This window comes from Pseudorca crassidens, chromosome 5 (genome assembly GCF_039906515.1).
Source record: "Pseudorca crassidens isolate mPseCra1 chromosome 5, mPseCra1.hap1, whole genome shotgun sequence".
Taxonomy (NCBI): Eukaryota; Metazoa; Chordata; class Mammalia; order Artiodactyla; family Delphinidae; genus Pseudorca; species Pseudorca crassidens.
The window spans coordinates 130,902,681-130,927,006 of NC_090300.1; the positions used below are offsets into that span (position 1 = coordinate 130,902,681).

At 38.5% G+C, this 24,326-nt stretch overlaps 1 protein-coding gene across 6 annotated transcripts in view; it reads right to left on the bottom strand.

Moving 5' to 3' along the window:
* Positions 1–24,326, bottom strand: part of APP (amyloid beta precursor protein) — a 272,026-nt gene that overhangs the window by 210,195 nt on the left and 37,505 nt on the right. For all 6 annotated transcript variants that reach the window (XM_067739252.1, XM_067739251.1, XM_067739250.1 and 3 more), the window contains exon 2: positions 6,999–7,166. In XM_067739252.1, the coding sequence (XP_067595353.1) occupies positions 6,999–7,166 (168 nt within the window). The remainder of the gene's footprint in view (positions 1–6,998; positions 7,167–24,326) is intronic.

Below are 24,326 nucleotides of genomic sequence, written 5' to 3' on the forward strand. Positions count from 1 at the left end.
AAAATAGTGCTGACTGTGCTAATAAAGAAATGTAAAGAAAAATTTTATATTTCAAATATGCAAGTATTTGAATGATGACTGGGCAAAAACATAACTATTATGATTGGGGAACAGGAGCGAATTTATGGGTACCAAGAATGCGTACGCTATGAGATAAAACGCTGATTACACAAACCTAAGTTTCAAACTATCTTCCCAATCAAACTTTATAAGGGCTTTATAAGAGCAAAGGTAAAAGACTCGATTTTTACTTTTTTCTCCCTAATCTTGCCCTTGACCAACAATAGGACCAAAGAAATCAGGAGGCAAAAATGCCAACATTAATAATAACAACAAAACAACCAACAGCAGGGAATACAAACTGAGAGGAACATGAAACTATGAAAGATATGGACTAGATAATTCACTATCAAAAAAATATATTTGACACATCATATTAAGCTAAGCACCAACAGATACGATGTGCAGCTATACAAGTGAGTTAAATTGGTTAGCAAAAGGTCAAAAAGAGGTCACGATCATGAGTTCAGTTGGTTTCATTCTGTCCTAGGACCACAGACTGCTCACAGCTGCCTCTCTGACTCAGCCAGCTGTCTCTAAAACATCTGTGTTTTGGTCACAAGAGGGACTGAGAACATAAAGAAAAAAATGATTCATCACTATTGAGAGAAAGTAATCAGTAAATGAATAGCACTGTAAATGGTGACAGTAATGGGTTTTGTACATTTAAAAAAAAGGGAATTTGCACAATGATGCCAGAATATAGTGGATAAGCATCTTCATGGTGCTGAACAAACATACTTGTCAACCTGGAATTCTATACATAACTAAACTATTGTTCTATAAGAACAACTTCTGGAAATAACTAAGTAAGATGACAGGCACCCAAAAAAATAGAGGAATCAAAATAAACATTATGGGAATAGAGATGCTTTGGTGAAAGGATTTGCTGTAAACACTGAATCCAGTTAAAGACAGAACCTACGACTGTGAGAATTATGACAATAGAACAGACCATAATATTAAACTTCAAACATATAAAAATAATATAGCTTACAAAATCTGTGAGAAGGGGAGTTGGAAAAATTACAAACATGATTTTCTTTGGCTTTCTTAGCAGGGAGTCAATTAACTGTCTAAAATTAAAATATGGAGCTAAAAGAAAATAAAGGAAAATAAACATTATCCAATAACACACACAAAAATTCAATCCTACAAATGAAACTATTATTTCTAATTATAAAAGAAAAATTTTAGACTACCTACAAAGTGGAAAGTGGCAGAAAGACCCTAAAATGTCAATAAGCATTGTTCTAGATAGTTTAGGATGTACCATTCAATAGAAAAAGTTGAACACTGTTTAAATGTTCTGAGTGAACACCTCTCCAGCACCCACCCCCCAATACCTTCCCCAAAGCTGGTTAAAGTCATGATGTGAATTCCCTCAGCTACCTACTCTCCAACCTATAAAACTTTTAAAAGGCACTGTGTGTTTCTAAGCCCATTGTGTTGGGCTTTGGTCATTATTCTATTTTGCCCCCATGCCACTCTTCAACCTTTTTTCTGGCAAGAACTCCTCTCCCCACACCAGTTGGCTCTGGTTGGGATGCCAAACAAGCCATACACCCTCATGACCAAGGTGGGCCAGTCCCAGTACATACTGAGTCCTTGTGGATATGGTGACTAGTCCAAAGATAGATGGGTGACTGAAAGCAGGACCAACGAGAACCCTATCTGGGAATTAGAATGCACACTGGCAGAATGGGGTTGGAAATCCAAACTGGAACAACAAACTCCCAGAGTTGCCATCTTCCCTGGCCTCCTAAAGGAAGCCATCTTTGCAGGAGAAAATGAGGTGAACATAAAGGAGAAAGGATAAGCAGAAAACAAGAGACCCCAACAGAGAAATTCCAGGCAGCACTGAGTCTCAGTTTCGATATCTGAGGACCCAGTTACTGGTTGCCTTTTTAAAAATTCTGTAAGCTATACCTACCCCAAGATCCTCTCCATCAATGGGAGAAAATATTCTCCATGTACGAGTAGATTTCAATCACCTGACGACATAAACTGCCTAATTAACCCACCCTATTTCCCCATCTTTTATTCTCTTTTCTAAGACTCAGCCAGTCACTAGTTTTCTTACGATGGATCTACCCTTCCTACAGTTTAGTGTAAGCTTCCCTCAGCTAAAGTTCCTTCTCTTTAAAAACAAAGCCCAACAAAAAACAAAGCCTTTCCCTTTTCCATGAATTGCCCACAGGCTCTTTGCCTCTTGGACTTTCCTCAGAGAGACCACAGATGGCATCAACACCCATACATGTTATTCTTCCTGGAACCTACTGTAATTTGGCTCTTCCCATGCTATTCCCTTGAAATTGCTATCTTAAAGATCAATAATGAACTTTTATTTGCCAAATTAGGAGACTGTTTTATTATTAAAAATGTCCATTATTCAGAAAGGGGCAAAAGAGATTATGTACTGGGTGTTCTAGCAGTGAAATGCAGGTGTTGTCTTCCAAAGCTTGGGGTGGTAGGGGAAAAGATGACCTGATTAAACAGTGTATGTTCTTCTGATTGACTCTCTATAGGCTACTTTACAACCCTGTAGGAGTAGATACTGTAGATACCTGATAGCAATGCAAATGTTTTCTGTCTCATGCAATGCAGATCAGATAATTCCTGTTCACAGCCATGTGAATGAAGTTTGTTGAAAAAGGATTTAAATCTCTTCAAGTCAAACTGGTTAACATCTTACAGGTTACCTCATCAATTAATGAATTGAGTAAAAGTTTTGATACGCATTCATTTTGCAAGGCAGTCATGAGTTGCCTTGTCAAAAATTATACTTCAGTCACTTCTGGTCTGCATCACACTTGCACTCTCATCATTTTCCTCATTTAGATATTAACCTGGCTCGACTTCCAGCACATAATACCACCTAGTTCTGATCCTAGGTTCTTTGTTCCCCTTAAATGTTGCAAATCACCAAGTTTCTTTCCCAGGATTCTTTCCCAGAGGCATCATGACGGTAAAATGAGAGCAAACACTTGGCAAGGTAGCTCAGTACCTTGTTAATGCTCAATAAAATTTAGTTGGTACTAGCATTATCAACATTATCGCCATGTGCCAACATCATCATCATCAGTTTTTAAGTTGCTAAAATTATTTTATAAGCCTTTCTCAGCCCTGCGATCTCCCTCTAAGAACATGTCCTGTATCTTACTCATCATTGCATCCTTAGCACCCAGAGATATAAGTCTGAAGGAGGAAGAGAGAACCACTGGACTCTAGAAAAGTATTCATATAATCATCTTGCACTAAAATATTTCTAATGAAAGACGTATTTAAAAGGCCCCAAATAAGCCTCTCTAACTCCCAAGCACCAGTAAAATTCTGGGGGAAGGCCTGGAGGGACTCTTCACTTCCGCTTCCCTCTCCCACTTCCTAGATCATGGGATCTAAGACCCTTACAGCCTAGAGTCACTGGTGGAATGGGGCGGGGCAGGACAGCAACAGTGTTCAGTGGAAATATAATATAATGGAAACATAATGCCAGTGTAATGTTAAATTCCACAGTAGCTACACTGAAAAGTAAAAAGACACAGTTGAAATTCATTTTAATAACATACATATTCACAATTTAGTAACATATAGATGATGTTTACAACAGTATATACAAAGTATTATCATTCCAATATGCAATCAATATGAAATTACTGATGTGATTATTTTATACTCTTTCTTCAGGTAAATCTTTGAAATATGGTATTTGTTGATATCTTATACTTATAGCACACATTATAGCCACACTGCAGGCACTCGACAGCCATGCGCCGCTAGTGGCTACTGCCCTGGACAGCTCTGGAGTAGAGGCTCCAGTTGGGTCCCAGGGAACTGAGAAACTAGATATGAGGTCAGAGTGACAAAGCAAGAGGGTGGCTTTTGTTTTTGTTTATTTTTTTCAGGGTCAGAGTGCTCATATTGACCAGCCTTCTGACTCAGCCCTTCATGATGATTCACAATAAAATGGTGATTGATAAGTTTATTTATTTTTAATTTAAAATTAATTCTTATTGGAATATAGTTGATTTAAAATGGTGTGTTAGTTTCTGCTGTACAGCATAGCGAATCAGTTATACATATACATATATCCACTCTTTAGAGTGGATATATGTACATGTATCTTTGGATACATATACATCAAATATGTGATTCTATAGAATCAATCTATAGATTGATTCTATAGAATCAATCTTTAGATTCTATTCCCATATGGGTCATTACAGAGTACTGAGTAGAGTTCCCTGTGCTATACAGTACGTTCTTATTAGAGGGTGACTTTTGGAAATGCTAATGTACAGTCATTCTCTTTCTTTTAAAATAATAAACACCTTCCATGACACATCCTGGTGTTACAGAATAGAGATCACATTCATTAAAAGGGTCCACAAGCCCTGATGGTCTGGCCCTTTCTTAACTTCTCTAGCCTAATGTTTGTCTAATCCATCTTAAGACTCTGACCTGTTGTGTATCATTGTACAAGACCTCAGTGGGTGGTAAACTGAGATAGGCAGATATAACCAGAATTTCAAGACAAAGGAGAAACAACCAAAGGGCTCACTTTCCTCCCCCTACCTCCACCCCATGGTCACCAACAATCTGGCAAAGGCTGGGACTACGAAGAACCACTCTGTGGCTTATCCCTGGGACAAACAACAGACTAAAACAGGAAGCGAAGTTACCCAGGCATTAGTGGGATCTCTAAGTGGAGTGGGAATAGGGTTGTTCTCAGGATCATGAAGAGTAATTTTTATAGAGTCATCATACAAATGTAGAAACATCTGATTATTCATGACTGACACTGAAGAAAAACTTAGATGCCAACTACGATATATACATCAAAATAGCCATTCAACAGAAAATTATGTGGTCAACGTCATTAAGGAAATTTGAGTTGTAGCCTTTAAAAAAATTTATTTAACATTCAGAATGCATAATCTGCATGTGTATCTAGATAAGTAAAATGGTATCAAAAACCTAAAAGCATGCATGCACAGAGTTCCAATTTACCAACTCATAACTCATCTACAAAACTGTACTAGAGGAACTCTTCAATAGAATGTAAATATTATTTCCAAAAATGTATATTTTAGAAATGTCATATCCAGGCAAAAGTGAATTTATTATCAGTCCCTATATAATAAATGTTTTTTAAAATAATATAGAGGATGCCAATATTAGTGATTTCTACTTAAACATGAAGAATTATCTTTTCACATCATAGTTCATACTCCTTCAAGACAAAAGTTACTTGATATGCAATATATTGTGATAATGCAAATGCTTCTTTGCTTCTCAAAACACCCGAGTTAGAATTTAGATTGTCTTTTCTTATAGTGCTACCAATAAAAAAAAATACATGTGGGCATATATGTATATGTTAAAAAAAATATATATATATATATATATACACACACACACACACACAGATATATATTTCATTAAACACTCATTTTGGATCCAACAGGGCTAAAGAAAATTTTCTTGTACATAAAAGATTACAACAAAGGAAATGTTGCCAGGTTATCCATTGTTTATGTAGGGTAAGAAATTTTGCTTTGCCAAGAGGTGTAAGACTAATTCCTTTAAACGTTCTTAAAACACAAAAAGCCACATATTGTAGGAATATATAACTGTCTAGAAATGTGGGACAAAATGCCTTGGACTCCAGTTATTTTAAACTGAATTAATTAAAAAAAAAAACCCTATACAGGGCTTCCCTGGTGGCGCAGTGGTTGAGAGTCCGCCTGCCGATGCAGGGGACACGGGTTCGTGCCCCGGTCCGGGAAGATCCCACATGCCGCGGAGCGGCTGGGCCCGTGAGCCATGGCCGCTGAGCCTGCGCGTCCGGAGCCTGTGCTCTGCAACAGGAGGGGCCGCAACAGTGAGAGGCCCGTGTACCGCAAAAAAAAAAAAAAAAAAAAAAAAAAAACCCTATACAATAATAGCAAGAAAACTAGGAGAAATTACACAAAGGCTGAAGATCTCTACAAATGGCAAGGGGGTGATTTCCAGGATCTAAAAGTTATATTAAAAAAGCAAAATACAGAACAGTGCTTATTGTAAGCTACCTTTTGTATAAGCAGAAGAAGGAAAAATATAAATTCTCTCTTTTTCAAGAAGGATAAATCAAGAACGATGAAAATATTTTTTAACAGAGGATGGATGGCAAGTGAGATTTCGGAGTGCAACTGCTTATTTCAATATTTTAACAATGTAAATGTTTTAGGTTTTCAAGTCGTAAAAATAAGGCGAGAAAAACTAAAATTAAATATAAACAAATAAATGAACTAAAATATATCAAATTGGTAACAGAGAAAATTAATTCTAGTCACTTTAATTTTATTTTTTTAATATTTTATTGGAGTATAGTTGATTTACAACGTTCTGTTACTTTCTGCTGTACGGCAAGGTGAATCAGTTATACATATACATATATCCACTCTTTTTTAGATTATTTTCCCATACAGGTCATTACGGAGTACTGAGTAGAGTTCCCTGTGCTATACAGTAGGTCCTTATTAGTTACCCTATACAGTAGTGTGTATATGCCAACCCCAATCTCCCAATTCCTAGTCACTGTTAAACACAATACTTTGCATTAGCCACAGTGGGATATACTCTAAAGATAAAAGGAAGAGCCAAGGTATCTTAAACTTTACTCAGTTGGGTTTTTTTCTCTTTTTTTTTTTAAATTAAAGTATATCTGACATACAAGATTATATTTCAGTTGGTTTATTGATGGTTATTATATGACATAATTTTTAAAATATTTATGCATACTGTAGGGTAAAGCAAGTAAATATATTAATGGTATGGTGAATCATTAGGAACCAAGACATTCACTGCAAGAGATAAAATACAAACATAAAAGAAATTAAATTAAAAAAACATGCATGTGACCCAACATGAACCGCTGGCCACCAGCGGAGACTTACTTCTTGGCAGTACTGTAGGATGCCCTCCTTGGTGCCAATGCAGGTTTTGGTCCCCGATGGATCTGACTCCCACTTGCCATTCTGCACGTTCATGTGCATGTTCAGTTTGCCACAGAACATGGCGACTTGCGGTTCTGCAAGCAGGCCAGCATTGCCATCAGTGGGCACCTGAAAAAATAAGTTTTGGTTAGTTACAAAAATCCATAGCTCTGGGGTGGAGGCTGGGGGGAAGGGCTGTAAAGAGAAATGTGGCCTGGAGCAATGCCAAAAATAGTTCTATTCCTCCTAATTCTCAATTATGAATTCCTTTGGGTTAAGCATTATGTATGCTACAGACATCTCCAACCACATATAATACAGTGTTGGGTTTTTAACATTGAAATGAAGAAATTAGCAGTATTGAGAAGAATTTATTCATTGAAAAGCTTATACATTTCCCCCATGGCAGATTTCATTGACAAGTTTATCCATTTTGCTTACTGCAAGGTCCTGACAATAAAATCAGATGTTTTTCTGCGATAAATAGAATCACTCTGGAGGAAACCATATTCTCATAATAACCTCCAAGTGACTCACACAAAGAACAATGCCAAGTCCCTGCATGGTGACCAGCTCTGTGAGTAAGGCTGTATGTCACCTCCCAGAGCTGAGGGCATGGTATCAGTGGCGTTTTACTAATTAGCAAGTGACAACTTCATAACTTTTCGGACTGAAAAATTACTGTAGAATTTACCAAGCACAAACATGAATGAATATGTTGGCCATTCCATCGGTTTTCTCCAGAACATTCTCTGGTTATCACTCTGTCAGCTCTGAAGAGTACAGTAAGGTTGCTGGTGTCTCATCTCCTCAGCTACGCTGCAAAGAGGTGACAAGTCTCACCCAGGGCCCAGCAGAGCACCTACTGTGTAGCAAGCTCTCAACAGGTCTTAGCTATGACCACTGCAGGCCACACACCATTTTGCCAAAATAACTTTGAAATGGGTGCCGTTTTGTATTTCCAAACCCTTCTGCCCACCAGTATTACATTCATATAAATATAGACATATTTTTTTGGCCACACGGCACAGCTTGCGAGATCTTAGTTCCCCGACCAGGGACTGAACCCGGGCCCTAGGCAGTGAAAGAGCTGAGTCTTAACCACTGGACCACCAGGGAATTCCCCATATAAATATTTTTAAAAGGGAAAATGGAAGTTCTGAAATATCCATACTACCTCACTTAATAGCTCAAAAAGAAAAAAAAAAATCAGCAGAAGATGAAAAATAAATCCACAGGAGTGCAAGTGTTATGCGAAACCAAGGTATCAAAAGACACGGTGGCAAAGTAATCCCTCCCTTGTTAAATCCAGCTTCGGAGGAAATGTGTGAGATCCATGCTAAGAAGAGTTAACTTCCAACAGAAGCCATTCATGCAGCAGAGAACTGGGTGATTCTATAATAACTTGTATCATTTCTAAAAATTGTTCACAGGAGGGAAAAAAAACAACACTAAAATTACACCAAGAGATTTCAGTTAAAGAAATAGCTTCCTGACACTTCCCCCCACAGAAATGTAAAAATAGATCAAACATCTGTCCGTTCTAGTCATCATCATATATATTTTGTCCATAAATCCGTAAGAGGATTTTTGTCCTTTAAAAAAGATAATCTTGTACTGAACCTAGCTGAGACCTATCATAGACCTGAGTGCAAAAGCTCCTGGCACAATCTCTAAAACCATGTTTCAGGTAACATTTTCTGCATTTCTAGTTCTACTTTATATGGCATGTTTAGTAAAATTCTACCTCTCTGCTGCCAGATGTAACAAACAGCAGCTGAGGCCACAGTATCGGATCGTCAGCAGAATAGCTAGGACCCCTCAACTCCCCAATTTGCGGCCTTGCCCACCACCTGCAATTTCCAAGCCAGAAACTGAGAGGCTCATTCTCCAAGAGATGCAAAGAAGCAGCCTAAGCAGAATGTTCCATAAACGGAAGTTTCACAGTTTTCCTGAGGGAATAAGAGAAAATTCAATGCTTTGATCCTCAAAATCAGAATATAAATGTTGTCCATTTTACTGAAGTAGGTAGTAAGATAATAACATTGAGAAAAAATCAAATAATGATCAGATACCTATAGATAAGGCCCTATCTTAGATGCAATGAAGGACATAAAATACATTTATAATATATAGATAAATATATAAAATTTATTAATGTACTTGTTTATAAAATATGGGCTTTGCCCATGTTTTAAATTCCATTATCAAGGAATTTAAAATCTAATAATGAAATCACCATTGCATTCCCCATTGCACTTTATTCTGCTCAAATTCATTCCTGTCCCAAAGATTTCCAGTCTTAGAATCTTGGGGCCTTACCCCTAACTGAACAGAGGGACTAATGACCCTTTACCACTGTTGGTATTTATTTTGCTGAATAAATTCTACCTCCACCATCTTAACATTTCTCTGTACCTCTGACTCTCCACAGTGTGTTCCATAGTTACTATCTCCTTGTATGTGCAAAGGCCCTTCATTCCATATCCTCCCCTCAAGGAACAATGAAGTACCAATTTCTCTCCCCCATGGTAGCCAGCTTCCAAGATGACCCCTAATGGTCCCTACTCCCTGGATTCATGCTCTCGTCACGGCCATCCCATAATGTATCAAGGTTTGTCTGTAGCAACAAATAAAATAGGGCAAAAATATGTGTTTTCCAAGGCATGGTCATTAAGGGCACTAGGGTTTCTTCCTTGCTCTCTGGGATCACTTGCTGTGGAGGAGGTCAGTTGCCATGTTGTACAGACACTCAAGCAGTCCTGTGGAGAGGCCCATGTGATGCGGAACCAAGGTCTCCTGTCAACAGCAATGTAAGTGAGCTGGGAAACATCCTACAGCCTCATCAGCCTTCATCTGATGGCAGCCCTGGCTGACATGACTGAAACCTCAAGAGAGACACTCCCAAATTCCCAACCCACAGAAACTGAGATAGTAAATGTTTGTTGTTTTAAACCATTGGGTTTGAGGTAACCTATTACACAGCAGTAGATACCCAATAAGTTCCTCCTTTTCTCCAGCTCCATAATACATCCACAAATAGGCTCTGATCTCCTCTACTGAAAGAAAGCAAATAGACAAAAATTACCTCATTCCATTCTGTTATCCCCTAGAGGAGGGTGTCAGCACATTTTCTATGTAAAAGGCCAGAGAGTAAATATTTTAGGTTTTGTGAACCCTGCAGTCTCTTGTAACTAATCAACTCTGTTGCTGCTATGCAAAAGCAGTCTCAGACAATATGTGAAATGAGTGTGGCTACTTTACAATAAAATTTTCTTTACAAAACAGGCGGTAGGCCAGATCTGGCCAGTGGGCCATAGTTTGCCTGCCTCTGCTCTAGAGGAACCGTCATCTTCCCATCACTTCCAACAAATTCTAGCAGGTGGTGATTTAAACACTCACTGATACCACCTTCTTACCTGCTTCTCAGGACCCTGGCAGTTTGGTTTACATTCCTACCATCCGAACCAATTTTCTCAAAGGTTACATACAACCTCCTGAGAAAGGAAAGCCTTTTTCTTCAATACCTGTCACTTTTCATTTTCTTTGCCATACATGAATTCTTCCTTGGAAGTCTTTTCTCTTGGCTTCTGTCGCAATCAACTACCCTGGCTCTCTTTATTTTCCTGATTATCCCATTACTAACTCAAATTCCTTCAATTCCACAGCATAAGACATTCCTAAAGATTAGGCCATTGCTTCTCTTTTACCTACTTTAAGAAGTCTTGGTGTTTGCATGCTTTCACCTCCTAGCTGCTGAGAGGCAACTCCAATATAACAACAGCAACAATAATAAATGACAGCAGCTAACATTTCTTCATTCAGTAAGTTTGAGTATGTAACACATGCTAGGCACTGATGTATTGGGTTGGCCCAATAGTTTTGGGGACAAAGCAGTAAGTCAGGCAAGTCCTTATCCTGACAATAAGATAACCGATCAGTTTGCTTGGATCTGAGGGGTTTCCAGGATGTGAGACTTTTAGTGCTAAAACTGGTAGACTCCCCAGCAAGCTGAGACAACTGGTCACCCTACCTGACAAACACATCAACTGTTTCTCGATTGTTTCCTAGCTTGACTTCTTAACATCTTTCTATTTCTTCCATTCTTCACTTTGTTATCCTTCTGTCTTCTTGACTTTACAGTTATTTTGATGCCATCTGTTTGCATGTTTGTATGTTCCAACTACCAAATGGTGGTAATCTTTCTCCCATTCCCTTCAAATGAATTGATTATGGCCCTATCAAATTACTGGAAAACATCTTTAATTGCCTTATGATCTCTTCCTTTTGACAATGGGAGCTAAGACAAGAAAACAGATGCTTCAGTTCCTTTTGGATTTTCTACCAGATGAGATCTAATATTAACTTAAAAAAATAAGTATGATCATTAACATGACCCGTTTTCTTAGAATGGAGCTGTGTAATAGTTCAAACTTTGATTCCTCAATACTTAGGGTAACTTATTATGCTAGAAATTATAAAACTGGCTGTACGTATATATCTGTTACATTTGACATTACAAGAGGCCCTTCACAAATAAATACTTCAATCACAAAGACATGTTTCTTGGGCAAAAATTCTTTCCCGAGCCAACACCAGATCAGAGTAAGGCGCTGGGAGATAACAGATTGAACCAGAAGCTTTTCTATTCTTAATGAAGCCCACCTGCAAAGAATTTCAGGTTTTAAGAAACATATCCCTGGCTCAGTTAATTAAAACAAGACAAACAACCCAGGATCCTTACTGGAATCAAATAACCCATTTAAGAAACAAAGCCTAGCTGCTGGGAGCAGCCCACTCCCTGGCATTCATCCAGAAGAAAACCATCACCAGCCAAGGTGGTCACATGGAAGATAATACTTAGCCTTCCAAGGGCCCAACAGGTTTACTCAAATCCCTTTTTTCTGAATGAAGCCTCAAAAAGTGGCCTAATACATCATACACAAGGTCCTATTCAGGACGTGTTAAAATGGATGCTCTTAAAACTTAAATCTTTCAGTCCTAGAGTAAGTTATTTATAGCCAGTGAAAATGCATACCCTGTCAAAGTTATCCTAAAGATAATGATTCCTAACTTTACAAAAAACATTTCTCTTAATAAAAAGAAATACAAAAGCTTTAGTGGATGGGAAATATAACCACTTAAATAACTATTACATTTTAATGTTGTTTTCATCTTAACATTATCTAAGGTAACTTAAGGTTACTTGGCAGAACTCCAAGACAACACCTAAACGATTGGCACCCTGCTATAAATGGCCATTCATGGTCCCTGCATTTCTGAGAGACTGAAGATGAAGATAATTCTTGTAACCTGAATGACTTTGCACTGACATCATAAGACCAGAGATGCTTTCCCATGGGAAAACAGTGCTCAGTGACAACGGGCAGAATAACTGGCTGAAACAATGGCATATGCACACACTGCCTCAAAAACAACAGGCTATTTACAGCATGCTCTGAACTACAGAGACTCAAACACTACACCTAAAAATGCTGTCAATCTTTTAAAAACAACCATTTGCGGCCAGAAGAATATTTAAGGCTCATACTATATAGACAAGCTACTCAAGTGAAAATGGACTTTCCAAAAGCAAGTTAGCTAGAAAACGGCTTTCCAAAAGCTTAAGGGGAAATTAAAATAAACAAATATACATATATACCTAATCTGGGCCAATCTGCAGAGGTGACCCCGAACCTACACCTAGAATCAATGCAATTTACAAGCGCAAAAGCAGCTTCTCAAACAAGTTCTCCTGCTGTCTTTCAAACTGGGTGTTCCCTTTCCCCAAAAAGTTTCTCTTTATTATCATCAAGGAGATCAAAATTCCTTATAGAGCTGGCTTGGCAACATTCCTCCCCACACAGTCCCAACTAAAAGGAAAAGGGAACAAGGAACTCTCTGTTTCACTGGCTGAAAAGTCTTGCTTGGCAAGGAGAAGGCACGGATCCATAGCTCAGTGCATCCGTGGATTTATGTAACTTTAAGGTTTGTGGCTAATGAAAACCATCTTGTTTCTGCATTTAAACGAACTTCTCCCTGGTCTGAATAGCTGGCCTCATATAGTCACTTATTTGGTACTATTTAATCAGTTCACAGTTTCCTCAGGGTCAGATTCTCGTATAGTGAGTATCTTTTAAAAAGCACACAGCAATGCTATTTCTATTCCAGCTCTGGTTTCCTCACAAAAATAATTTCCCCTTAGCCTGGGCATAATATAATTATACCCCACGAAAATGCTTTGAAAACATTCCAATATTCCATTTTCAATGTAATTATTCTGTAGAATCACAATCAAGAAGATTTGAGTGTGAACCCCTTTCAAGGCCAAATAAAGTACCTCACTTAATCCTTAACATAAACAAATTTTCATTCTCAAAAGGAAAAGACTATCTGTAGGGCTTTCCTTTAAATGCCAAAAAACAAAACAAAACAAAACTTAAGCAGAACCAGAACACCTGAAATTGCCCATTTTATCTCTAACAGAGGAGAACTGAAATTAAAATCAGAATCACAGAACTGAAAGGATCTGTAAAATCATCCATCCCAACTCTAAGCAGAAGGAAAAGGCTCTGAAGGATTTGTCCAAGGCCACAGAATTATGAAGAGGCAGAGCTGGGTGTTGGACCTACACCATCAAGGTTTTGTTGATGCGACCAGGCTGACTCTCAAATTAAAATGGAAAATTGTAATTTTCCAAGGTTTTGCCCCTGTGCGTGTGTGCACGTATTTGTGGTGAGAAAGAATGCAGGAGTTAATCAAAGCATACAGAAAACTGAAATGTGATTACCGAAACTGTACACAGCTTCAATTTCCCTGTGTGGAGAGGCGGCCATGTTCCTCACATCCATTAGGTGCTGCACAATTATTTCAGAGCTCGAGTTTCAGGCTAAAAATTATGTGCCACAAAAGTGCGTGACAAAAGATGGGAATTTCCTGGTGGCGCAGTGGTTAAGAATCCACCTGTCAATGCAGGGGTCACACGTTCGAGCCCTGGTCCGGGAAGATCCCACATGCCGTGGAGCAACTAGGCCGATGCGCTACAACTACTGAGCCTGTGCTATAGAGCCCATGAGCCACAACTACTGAGCCCGCATGCCACAACTACTAAAGCCCGCGTGCCTAGAGCCTGTGCTCCGCAACAAAGAGAAGCCACCGCAATGAGAAGCCCGTGCACTGCAACAAAGATCCAACACAGCCAAAAGTAAGTAAATAAATTGAAAAAAAAAAAAAGTGAGTGAAGAGAGTAAACATTCCTTTCAGAGAATTAACCCACATATTTCACTCCTTGAAATTTGACATTCTTTTGGGGACACTGTTGACCTGGCTTCAAATGACAAGTTAGAGCTCCTTGATGGATCCATGGCCTCTGTTAATATTGATAAAGCTAATTCTTATACTGGGACCCCCAAAATGAAGGCCATCCCAGTGGTGTGGTCCACATCACAAATCTAAACCTATACCAGCCTGTACGTAAGGTAAACACCTGTCAAGAAATCCTAACAAACCAATCACAATCCTCCAACTCAGCTTAAGCTAGCTTGATTTACCCTAAAAATAGGACCTGCTAGCCTTATAAGGAAATTCCCTTCCCGACCTTCTAGACAATCATGCCGTTTCAGTGTTGACCCTTCTAAAGCTCTATAAACGCGCTCTTGTCCCAAATCCCATTAGAACAGTGATCTACTGCTTATGAGGCGCTGTATTCCCCCAATCCATGGATTGTCTTCCTTTGAATAAAGGACAACAAACTCATTATTAAATTGTTTTAGTTTCGCCATTTGACAGTATGAAGCTATTTTTCTGCTTAAAGGATAGATATTCTAAAGTTGACCCCAAATTTCTTCCAATTCATAACAAAGGTCTGTAAATAAATTCTTGCTGCTGGTGCACAGTAGAAAATCAGTTCTCCCAATAGAAACCTTTGTTATTCAACAATCGTGGAATTAATTACCAATTTCGAAAGCATGAATTTAGGTAGGCCCGAGAAAAAGTGATACCCACTGCCTAGAACAGATATAATACTGGAATTAAAAAAAAACAGAGCCTCATGTATGACAAACTCTTTGCCTATCATTTTTGATCCAATTAATGCCCATTTAGTCCTAAACAGTAAATGTTCTATATTCTAACTGCATGCATATACACATATACATCATATATACACTAGACCACGTATAATTGTGTTTATTGTGCTCTGACATTGGTAACAAATTCTTTTCAACATCATTTTGATGTTTATCTCTTTAATTCTGTCTTGTACTTTTACTGGCATGTTTCACATACAAAAACATACAGTATCATGATCTTTATACTATTTTGACTCTCTCAATATTGTTATATCTCATCAGGCTTGATCATGTGAACATGGAGATCGGAAAAGAGTTAAGGGCAAAGACTGAAGCATCTACTTAGGCCTTTCCCTTCATTATCTCCTTTGACTCAGAAGAACCTAGATAATTCACTTCCACATCTACTTAGAAAATCAGAGAGGCTCAAAACCTGCGGAAGAGTCTAATCAAGGCTGTTTACTCCAAAACCCATGCTTACTTTTTTTCATACTAAGCCAGGTGGCATTCCTGCTACTCCTTCTCAAGCTTTTTTATTTTCAATTCTTGAATATTATTTTCAAATAACTTTTTCCCCTGATGATAGTAGTATTTTGCGGTTCTTTGTTACTGGTTCTTAAAAAATTAGTTTTAGACCAAGTAAAGGGGAAGCAAATCCAGTTTAAAAAATGTTTAATCTGCACGTCTTAAATTTAAATCCCTAGATGTTAACATCTAGTTACATTTGGTAGCTTCCTCTTTAAGAAACCTCCCCAGAAATGAAAACAAAAAACTTTCTCCTAAATTAGTTCTTTCCTTAAATCAGAAACAGCAAATTGAATTACCAAAGTAGGGGTCCAGAATCTCCAACATTCCAAATTGTGAACGCATGTTCTTCAAGGCTTACCTTATTTGATCTCTAATTTCTCAACAATGAACATATACCTATATATGCATATCCCTGTATATATACCTACTATATATGGCCACCTGTGTAATATGTAGTGGTGGTGTTAATAGTAATAAACACATACACACACAGAGTTTACAGGGAGAGAGCAATTAGAGCAAATTTCAAATGACGGTGCTTTGCTAAAAATCTCACTGTAGAGTTACTGCACTTAAGTCATATTGCTAACAAGCTGAAAGATGTGGAAATTGGGGTCCTCAGGGATGCTGGTTTGAATGGCATTCTCTGTAAAGAAGTTTGATGGTAACAACTGAACTATTTTCCAGTATGATTTCCATTACTTCTGACAGCTAGGGCAGATAAGCTATTATTCAGCACATAATGCAACACAGAAAAATCAAATTCTATTACTCCTCTCCACTTTAGATATGAGACAATTTATACATATTCAGTTTCTTAAGTTTTACTGTTTTCTATCAAATTTGGCCAAGCTTAGCCAAGATCAGCTGACCCATAGGCCTGTGAGCTATAAAAATGATTATTATTTTAAGCCACTAAATTTTGGGGTGGGTTGTGGCTTTGCAGCATTATTTATAGCAAGAGAAACTAATACAGGCACGTATTTGCCAGGAATAAGTAAAGTACTAAGTGATAGAATCAGGGCTCAAGATTATTTCAGAAGGTAAAAATTCAAGTTGAATTTTTAAAGTGTACACAAGATCCTATATTTTGCTTGAAATAATTCTTTGAAGTAGTACAGGACAGGAAAGGCATAGCTGTGTAGCTGTTTCATAAGAAAAAGTTCCAAAGGTTTTAAGAGATGAAAAGAAAAGAAAAGAAAAGAAAAAAGCTAATGCAGTCTCATGCTTTACAAATACAGGGCCCTAAATATCATGGGAAATCTTGCTGTGTTAAATCACATCTAGAATGATGTAGTCACATTTTTAGATAAACGTTAAAAAATTAAAGAAAGGTTACCTTGGAGGCAAACACAATTTTATCGGAAGACTCTAAGGAACATAGGAAAGAATAAGAGGGGAAGAAGACATTAGAAGGAAATTCACAAGGAAGAAGCTATAAACAGGAAACCAGTGAGGAACAGTTGTTGGGAAGGAAAAGCCTCATCAAGGAGGCACTTAAATGGATGGATAACCAGCCCTCAGGGTTTCAGAAGGGGTCACCTGCTCAACTGGGTTGGGACATAGATGAGGTTAACAGTTTCCAAACGTTTTTAAGCAGTAGGATCTTGTGCTCAAATCATATTTTGTGTGAAACCCTCACAGCTGGGCTCTCCTCTCAGAACCTGGATGTCATCCCCACCCAGCTTATTGAGGCACTGGTCTCCCAGAAAATCTGCTTTTCTACTTTTTCTATTGTTAGCCTATGGGTCTTATTACTTGGTTCTCAAAAAAAAGGTTATACAGTCCCTCAGTACCCGGAGGGGATTTGCTCCAGGTCCTCCCTCCCAGCCCCCGCCCTCCGTGCCTCCCTACCAAAATCCCCAGATGCTCAAGTACCTTAAGCAAAACGAAGTGGTACACAGCACGCATTCCTTGGAGGCCAAACCTGGATACCCAGGGCTGACTATACTGCCGTGCACCCTGAACTTGTACTGTCCAACGAGGGTTAGCACTAGCTAGTTCAACTGAGGAACTGAATTGTTCGCTTGAGTTCACTGTAATTAATGTAAATTTAAATTAAAAAAACGATTACTCAACCTTATTAATGAAAAACTTTAAAGCACGTTGATAACAACTTGGGTAAGCAAATCTACTTTCTGACCGTAAATTTTATATACTCTATCAAATTTTTCCAGTGAAAAATCTCCAGTTGAGATTTTGATGACTTAGTATGAAAGATACATTATAAAATACCTCATTAATAATTTTATAAACTGAAATGATAATTGGGTTAAATAAAATATATTATTACAACTAATTTTCTTTTTACATTTTAAAATGAGGCTCTTAGAAACATTTTAATGATATATGGCGCTTGCATTATATTTCTACTGGACTGTCAGACATAAGGCAGCACAAAATTTACAACACAACAATAAATTACATTTATGTCAACATATTACCCATTTGTCTTTCATTAATCTCATTGCACATTTATCACTTCCTCTCAGCCTTTTTTATTGGAAAGTACGGACTTCAATTAGTTCAACTAGCACAAACCAGCACATTGATATTCAGGAATCTAACAAATATTTGCTATTTCATGTATTCAATGAGGTAGGGATCAGATAAGAAAATGGCTCAGCTAGGGCATGGTGAGCCATACTCTCTTGGGTTTACTTCCTAGAACTGGAAACGAAGGTCTGAGTTGGGGGGGAAATAAGATGGTGCTCCAAACACATGCACTGAAGCTTTTAAGAAGACGGCAATCGATTGCTATCTTTAAATTTGACTGGTTTTGTGGGCTTCTTAATTTTTCTTTCTTTTTCTCTATACCTCTGTAAGTGATAAACAATTTGCTTAAGTGCGTCGGTTTTAAAAAATTAAATGTATTTTGTTTTCACTCTTTTTAAATTGAAGTATAGTTGCTGTATTATACAATATTATATAAATTGCAGGTGTACAATACAGAGATTCACAATTTTTAAAGGTTATACTCCATTTATAGTTATTGTAAAATACTGGCTATATTCCCCATGTTGTACAATATGTCCTTGTAGATTATTTTATACATAATAGTTTGTATCTCTTAGTCCCCTACCCCTAGATTGCCCCTCCCCCCTTTGCTCTCCCCAATGGGAACCACTAGTTTGTTCTGTATATCTGTCACTCAATATGTTTTTAAAAGGAAATACTTTAATAAAAACAGTGTAATGCTACTAAATAGACCACGCTCCTGCTCACATTTTACATGTGGCTGTGTGAATACATCTTATTCTAATTACACTTCTTCCAGCAAAGGACATGCAAATTTCATCACCAAATACTCAAGCCACTAAGATCACACTCCACCAACCAGTATGTGCTTGTTGAAATCCATGGAACACAAGCAGTGGGTTCTTGCCACACATAGCCCAGGCCCAGCTCTCTCTGAGAGGTAGATGTGTGTGCAGAGAAGAGGGTGGGGTGAGAAATGGGGACACATGTAGTTCTGGAATGTGGGGTCGAGTACTTCTGTCATTTGATACCTCACATTGAGATCATACCAGATTTCACCCAGGTGGCACCAAACAAGTCCCAAAGTTAAAGTCTCAATGTCACCTGAGCTTAGTGCTTAGACACAGCCAAGTAAGTGGAATAGTTATGAGCTCTAGATATAATTTATTTTATTGCCTTGGAATATACTATCACCACATAATTTGAATTGCCTTGGAATATACTATCACCACATAATTTGCAAGCTAAATTGTTAGGACTATTCCTGGGGTGATTCCCCTTACTTCTTTTTTTTTGTAATATTTGTTTATTTGGCTGCTCCAGGTCTTAGTTGCAGTATGCAGAATCTTTTAGTTGAGGCATATGGACTCTTAGTTGTGGCTCATGGGCTCCTTAGTTGTGGCATGCAACTCTTAGTTGTCGCATGCATATGGGATCTAGTTCCCTGACCAGGGATCAAATCTGGGCCCCTTTCATTGGGAGCACGGAGTCTTAACCACTGGACCACCAGGGAAGTGCCCCCTCCCCCACTTCTTAATATGAGATATTGGATGTTGACATAATTGCAGTACCTCACTCATCACCTGGCAGGTGCACTTAGCCTTTATCTTTTATGCAGTATCATATTCTTCACAATCTAATGCCACAGCTCTCAAATGGACCTTTACTTTATCAACAGCACTTTATCTATAGCACTACAATGGATTTTCTAAAGCATAAAGCTTATGCTTAAGGTACAAATAAGTGCAAATATTAAAGTTTTTTAGTTCTTTTTATCTTCTCTTTATTTCTTTCACTTACTCACTACAATATTGACCCATTCGTGATGTATACAGCATAGAAGAAATAGAGCCCCAAGGGATCATGGGATGGAGAGGAGAAGACAACAGTGTTTGAACAAGTGGCAGGAGGAAAATAAATGGAAAACAAGCTTCCAGAAGAAGCGGATTTATAAATGGAGCCAGATCATCATTTAATTAGAACATGTACGGTAGGGCCAAACTCATACATCCTTATCTTAGAGTTACCCATACTACTTGGACAAAGGGAAAAAACAGCATACTTCTTTACTCTGTCAGCCCAAAAATTCACCCCTATTTTCCTTTACGGCCTCAACTATGTTTCAGGCTTCAGGCCACTGTGAAACCGACATAGGTGGAGAGACTAAAATGAGGAGAGGTGGCTAATGGAATTCCTGGTCTTAGGCTTCAATGAGGCAGGCAGTAACCATATCTGGACCCAGTACATTCCAGACTATCCATATCCCTTAATATCTTTATAATTTCTAACACTAAAATGCCATGAAATTACTCCTAAGGTTGAAGACCCCTACAAAGATGCTCATTTTCCAGGTAAATTAAGATATAATGCTGTCCTTCAATGTATATTAAAATCTCAAGAGCAGCTCTCGGGGGATGAGGGGTGCTCACATGAACCTCAGAGCCCTGTTAAACACTCTAGGAAGTCATTTCCAACAGATTTCCTACTAGCCTGGGGCGGTTGAGAGACGGCTAGCATGCTGTTATATGCCAAATTTAAGGTACTTGTAGGTTTTAGCATGGGCCCAACACAAACAAGGGCTTGTGTTTTATAAGATGGTACCAACAAGTCCTTGACATCAGTACATGGTTTTCAATTAACAGCGTGAGGAAGATCCTAAGTGGAAGAATGATAATCAACAGCTTTCATGAAAAGGTTTCTGAAAAGTCTTCTTTTCAATTTTTTAAAATTTATTTATTTAGATTTTTATTGGAGTATAGTTGCTTTACAACGCTGTGTTAGTTTCTGCTGTACAGCAAACTGAATCAGTTATATATCCCGTCTTTTTTAGGTTTCCTTCCCAGTTAGGTCACCGCAGAGCATTGAGTAGAGTTCCCTGTGCTATACAGCAGGTTCTCATTAGTTATCTATTTTATACATAGTAGTGTATATATGTCAATTCCAATCTCCCAATTCAATCCCCAATTCCCCCTTTGGTATCCATACGTTTGTTTTCTACATCTGTGTCTCTATTTCCGCTATGCAAAGGTACCCTGAAAAGTCCTTAAAGCAAGTCACACTGGAGGCGATCAGGTGAGCAGGAAGAGAATGAAGAGGAAATAAAACAATTTACTCGTGAAAGCTAACTGAGACAGAGGGATTCAGATATTTACCATTTACTTCTCTTCTCACGTCTTCAAACATACGCACATATGCACACACTTTCACAATTTATGTTTAGAGAGGAGGAAGCCACCTACACCCTGCTGGAACAAGACGGTATAAATAAATGCATTATATGGGCTAAGAGTTCAAATATCTGTAAGGTGCATCAAAGAATTCCTGGTCTTAGACCTTTAACTTTCGTTTTTAGAATACTGATAGAAGGATTTCAGGAAGAGAACATTATCTTATTTCTGATAAGCAGAAAGGATATTTACATTCTATCCTTTATGTCCTTTCAAAGTTGAGTAATATTTACTTATCTACCTTTTCCGTGTTTTTGCTACTGGGACTTTTTGGTATAGGAGAAAACTGCTTTGCAAACACAATAGAAATCAGAGAGAAGGTTAAGTTTATGTGAAAAATCTATGATAACTTTCAAACAGCATTCCTGCTCATTGTTCCAAGTGTTTTCTGTTAACCTATCACTTGTAGGGTAAACCAAGATTATTTCTCTTCCTCCCGCGTTATAACATTAAAGAACGCTCAAGGTTCAAGTTTCAGGCTGTTTGCTTGATAAGCACGGATAGATTATCCTTCTTAAGTAAGGCACCAAGGCACTTCTCAAAGAAGCTTTCCATTTCTAAAGCCCTAAGACTCACAATAAGATTTATTCAAATTGCCTTTTCTATCAGAATAAAGACTATTAGGAACTACAACACGAGGAGAAAATAATTCTGAAGAAAGGTAGCGGTGAAGACTTGATTTCTATTTTCTCAGCTACATAAAAAAAATGTTGCAGAAACAATAGAAGGCCAGGAGCCAGAAACATTGGAGTCTTACTTCTAATGTCAGTTGCAGTGACACAACATCTGAGTCTTAGTTTCTTTATCACTAAGTGAGGACAGAACCCAGAGGGCTGTTTGGGGGCCCAGATATGATCTACACGGAGGCAATCGGAAAGCAGCAATGATAATATTGCGAGGTGCTGCTCCTATGAGGATGCAGTTGATGGTACTACCTGTAAGTATTCATCTGAGCTTTCTCTGTTGGAGTAAAGATAATGTCTAAACGCTTCAAGTAGGTGGAACAAGCAGCCTAGTCCTTTTTTCTCTTTTTTTTTTTTTTTTTACATAAATTCAAACAAGATGAGGATTACTTCACTGTCTACGTGAGATCTGCCTTGCTCTTTACTACTTGCCCTCCCCCCTCTGTCTCTCTCTCTCCCACATACAGGCACTCAATAAATATTTATGGAAAGCATTAAGGAATGCCTGGCATGAAAATAAAAACAATAATAAAGTCGAATGTAGAAAATGTAATTATTGACGAAGGCGTGGAACAATAATTCCACTTAGATACTTGTGAGATTTTCTTTTTTTGTGGCACCAGGAGAGTGATTTCCTCTTGTGGAGAAGGGAAAACTGCAGCACCCACACCCCCCTGCCTTTACCAACTCCCAAATGCCAGCTACAGCTCAACTTGTTGGAGACCCTCAGGCTCCTCTTAGAAAAACAAGAACAAAAAACAAGAGGGCACAAAAAGCAAGGTGGCTCCAAATCTTCAGAGTTAATTTCCTGACTCTTTGAGAACACATTCCTGAGAAAAGCATCAGTTTGCAATTCAGGCAGGTTTAAAAAAAAAAAAAACCAGAGGGCTTCCCTGGTGGTTCAGTGATTAAGAATCCGCCTGCCAATGCAAGGGACACGGGTTCGAGCCCTGGTCTGGGAAGATCCCACATGCCGCAGAGCAACTAAGCCCATGTGCCACAACTACTGAGCCTGCGCTCTAGAGCCTGCGAGCCACAACTACTGAAGCCCGTGCGCCTAGAGCCCATGCTCCACAACACGAGAAGCCATCGCAATGAGAAGCCCATGCACCGCAACGAAGAGTAGTCCCCGCTCGCCGCAACCAGAGAAAAGCCCAGGCGCAGCAACGAACAGCCAACGCAGCCAAAAATAAAAATAATAATAAAATAAAATAAATTAAAAATTAAAAACATCAGATTACCTCACTAAACTCCAAGAATTTCACAAATTGTGTGAGCAGCCAGACTCCTTTAATAAAGCATCCAATCAACCATTTTAAAAAGTCCTGCAGCTAAAGCCCTCAGCGGCACTGAACTGATTCTCAGAGATTTCAGTGTAACTCAACACCTAAAGGGAAGGTTCGTGTGAAAAAAAATACACCTGAAAATACTACAGGGAAGAGACAGAAACTATTTGTTGAACAGCTAGGCCAAATAGCATATGCTTTTGATTATCAAACACTTGCCCTTCCCACTTCAAATAGACAAGGTCCCAGAGTTGTTGGGTTCCTGGGTTAAGTTTCAAGTAAGTTCTGACTTGATGCCGTATATTAAGATAAACATTTCCCTGGAACCAAACACGTTCAAGGCTGGGGATGGAGGGGTGACCCAAACACCCCTGAGTTCAATGGACATACAATGGTGGAGATGAAAACGAGGAGGCCCCACTCACTCATAAAAGTCGCTGATATGATAACGCATTGACTGGTTTGATTTGGAGAAGGAGGAGAATGGAGTTTGCGTAGAATAGGCAGAACCAAAGACGGGAGCAGAAAATCTACATAGGATGAGTGTGGGGAGAGGAGATGTGAAAGGTAGGACAGTGTTGGGTGTGAACAACCTTGAATTTGTAAGAAATATCCAAAGCCACAGGGAGCAACTGCCACGTACAAGTACGAGGGGGATATGTGACTCCTGATACCTTTACTGGGCCCCCTTCATCTCTAACAAAAATCATTAAAAGTTACACTTTGGGGCTGTGATGGTATAAAGATGAGTGTAATTCAGGCTGGATTCATTAGTATATATTCATTATTATAGCTATTTCTATTCTGATTTTAAAAGAAATTAACATTGAAACATTTTCACCCAAGGCACTGTGTCTACTATGCATAATGGAGGATTGGCCCTGGGGTGTAGGGAAAAGGGAGATGGGCATAGTCAAGACCACAGCATGAGTTTAAGCATAAGAAGTAGAGCCCCAGTGGTGAGGACAGAAGATGGAAGTGGAGGTGGAGAAGATGCTGAGAAGTGTCAATTTCAGGA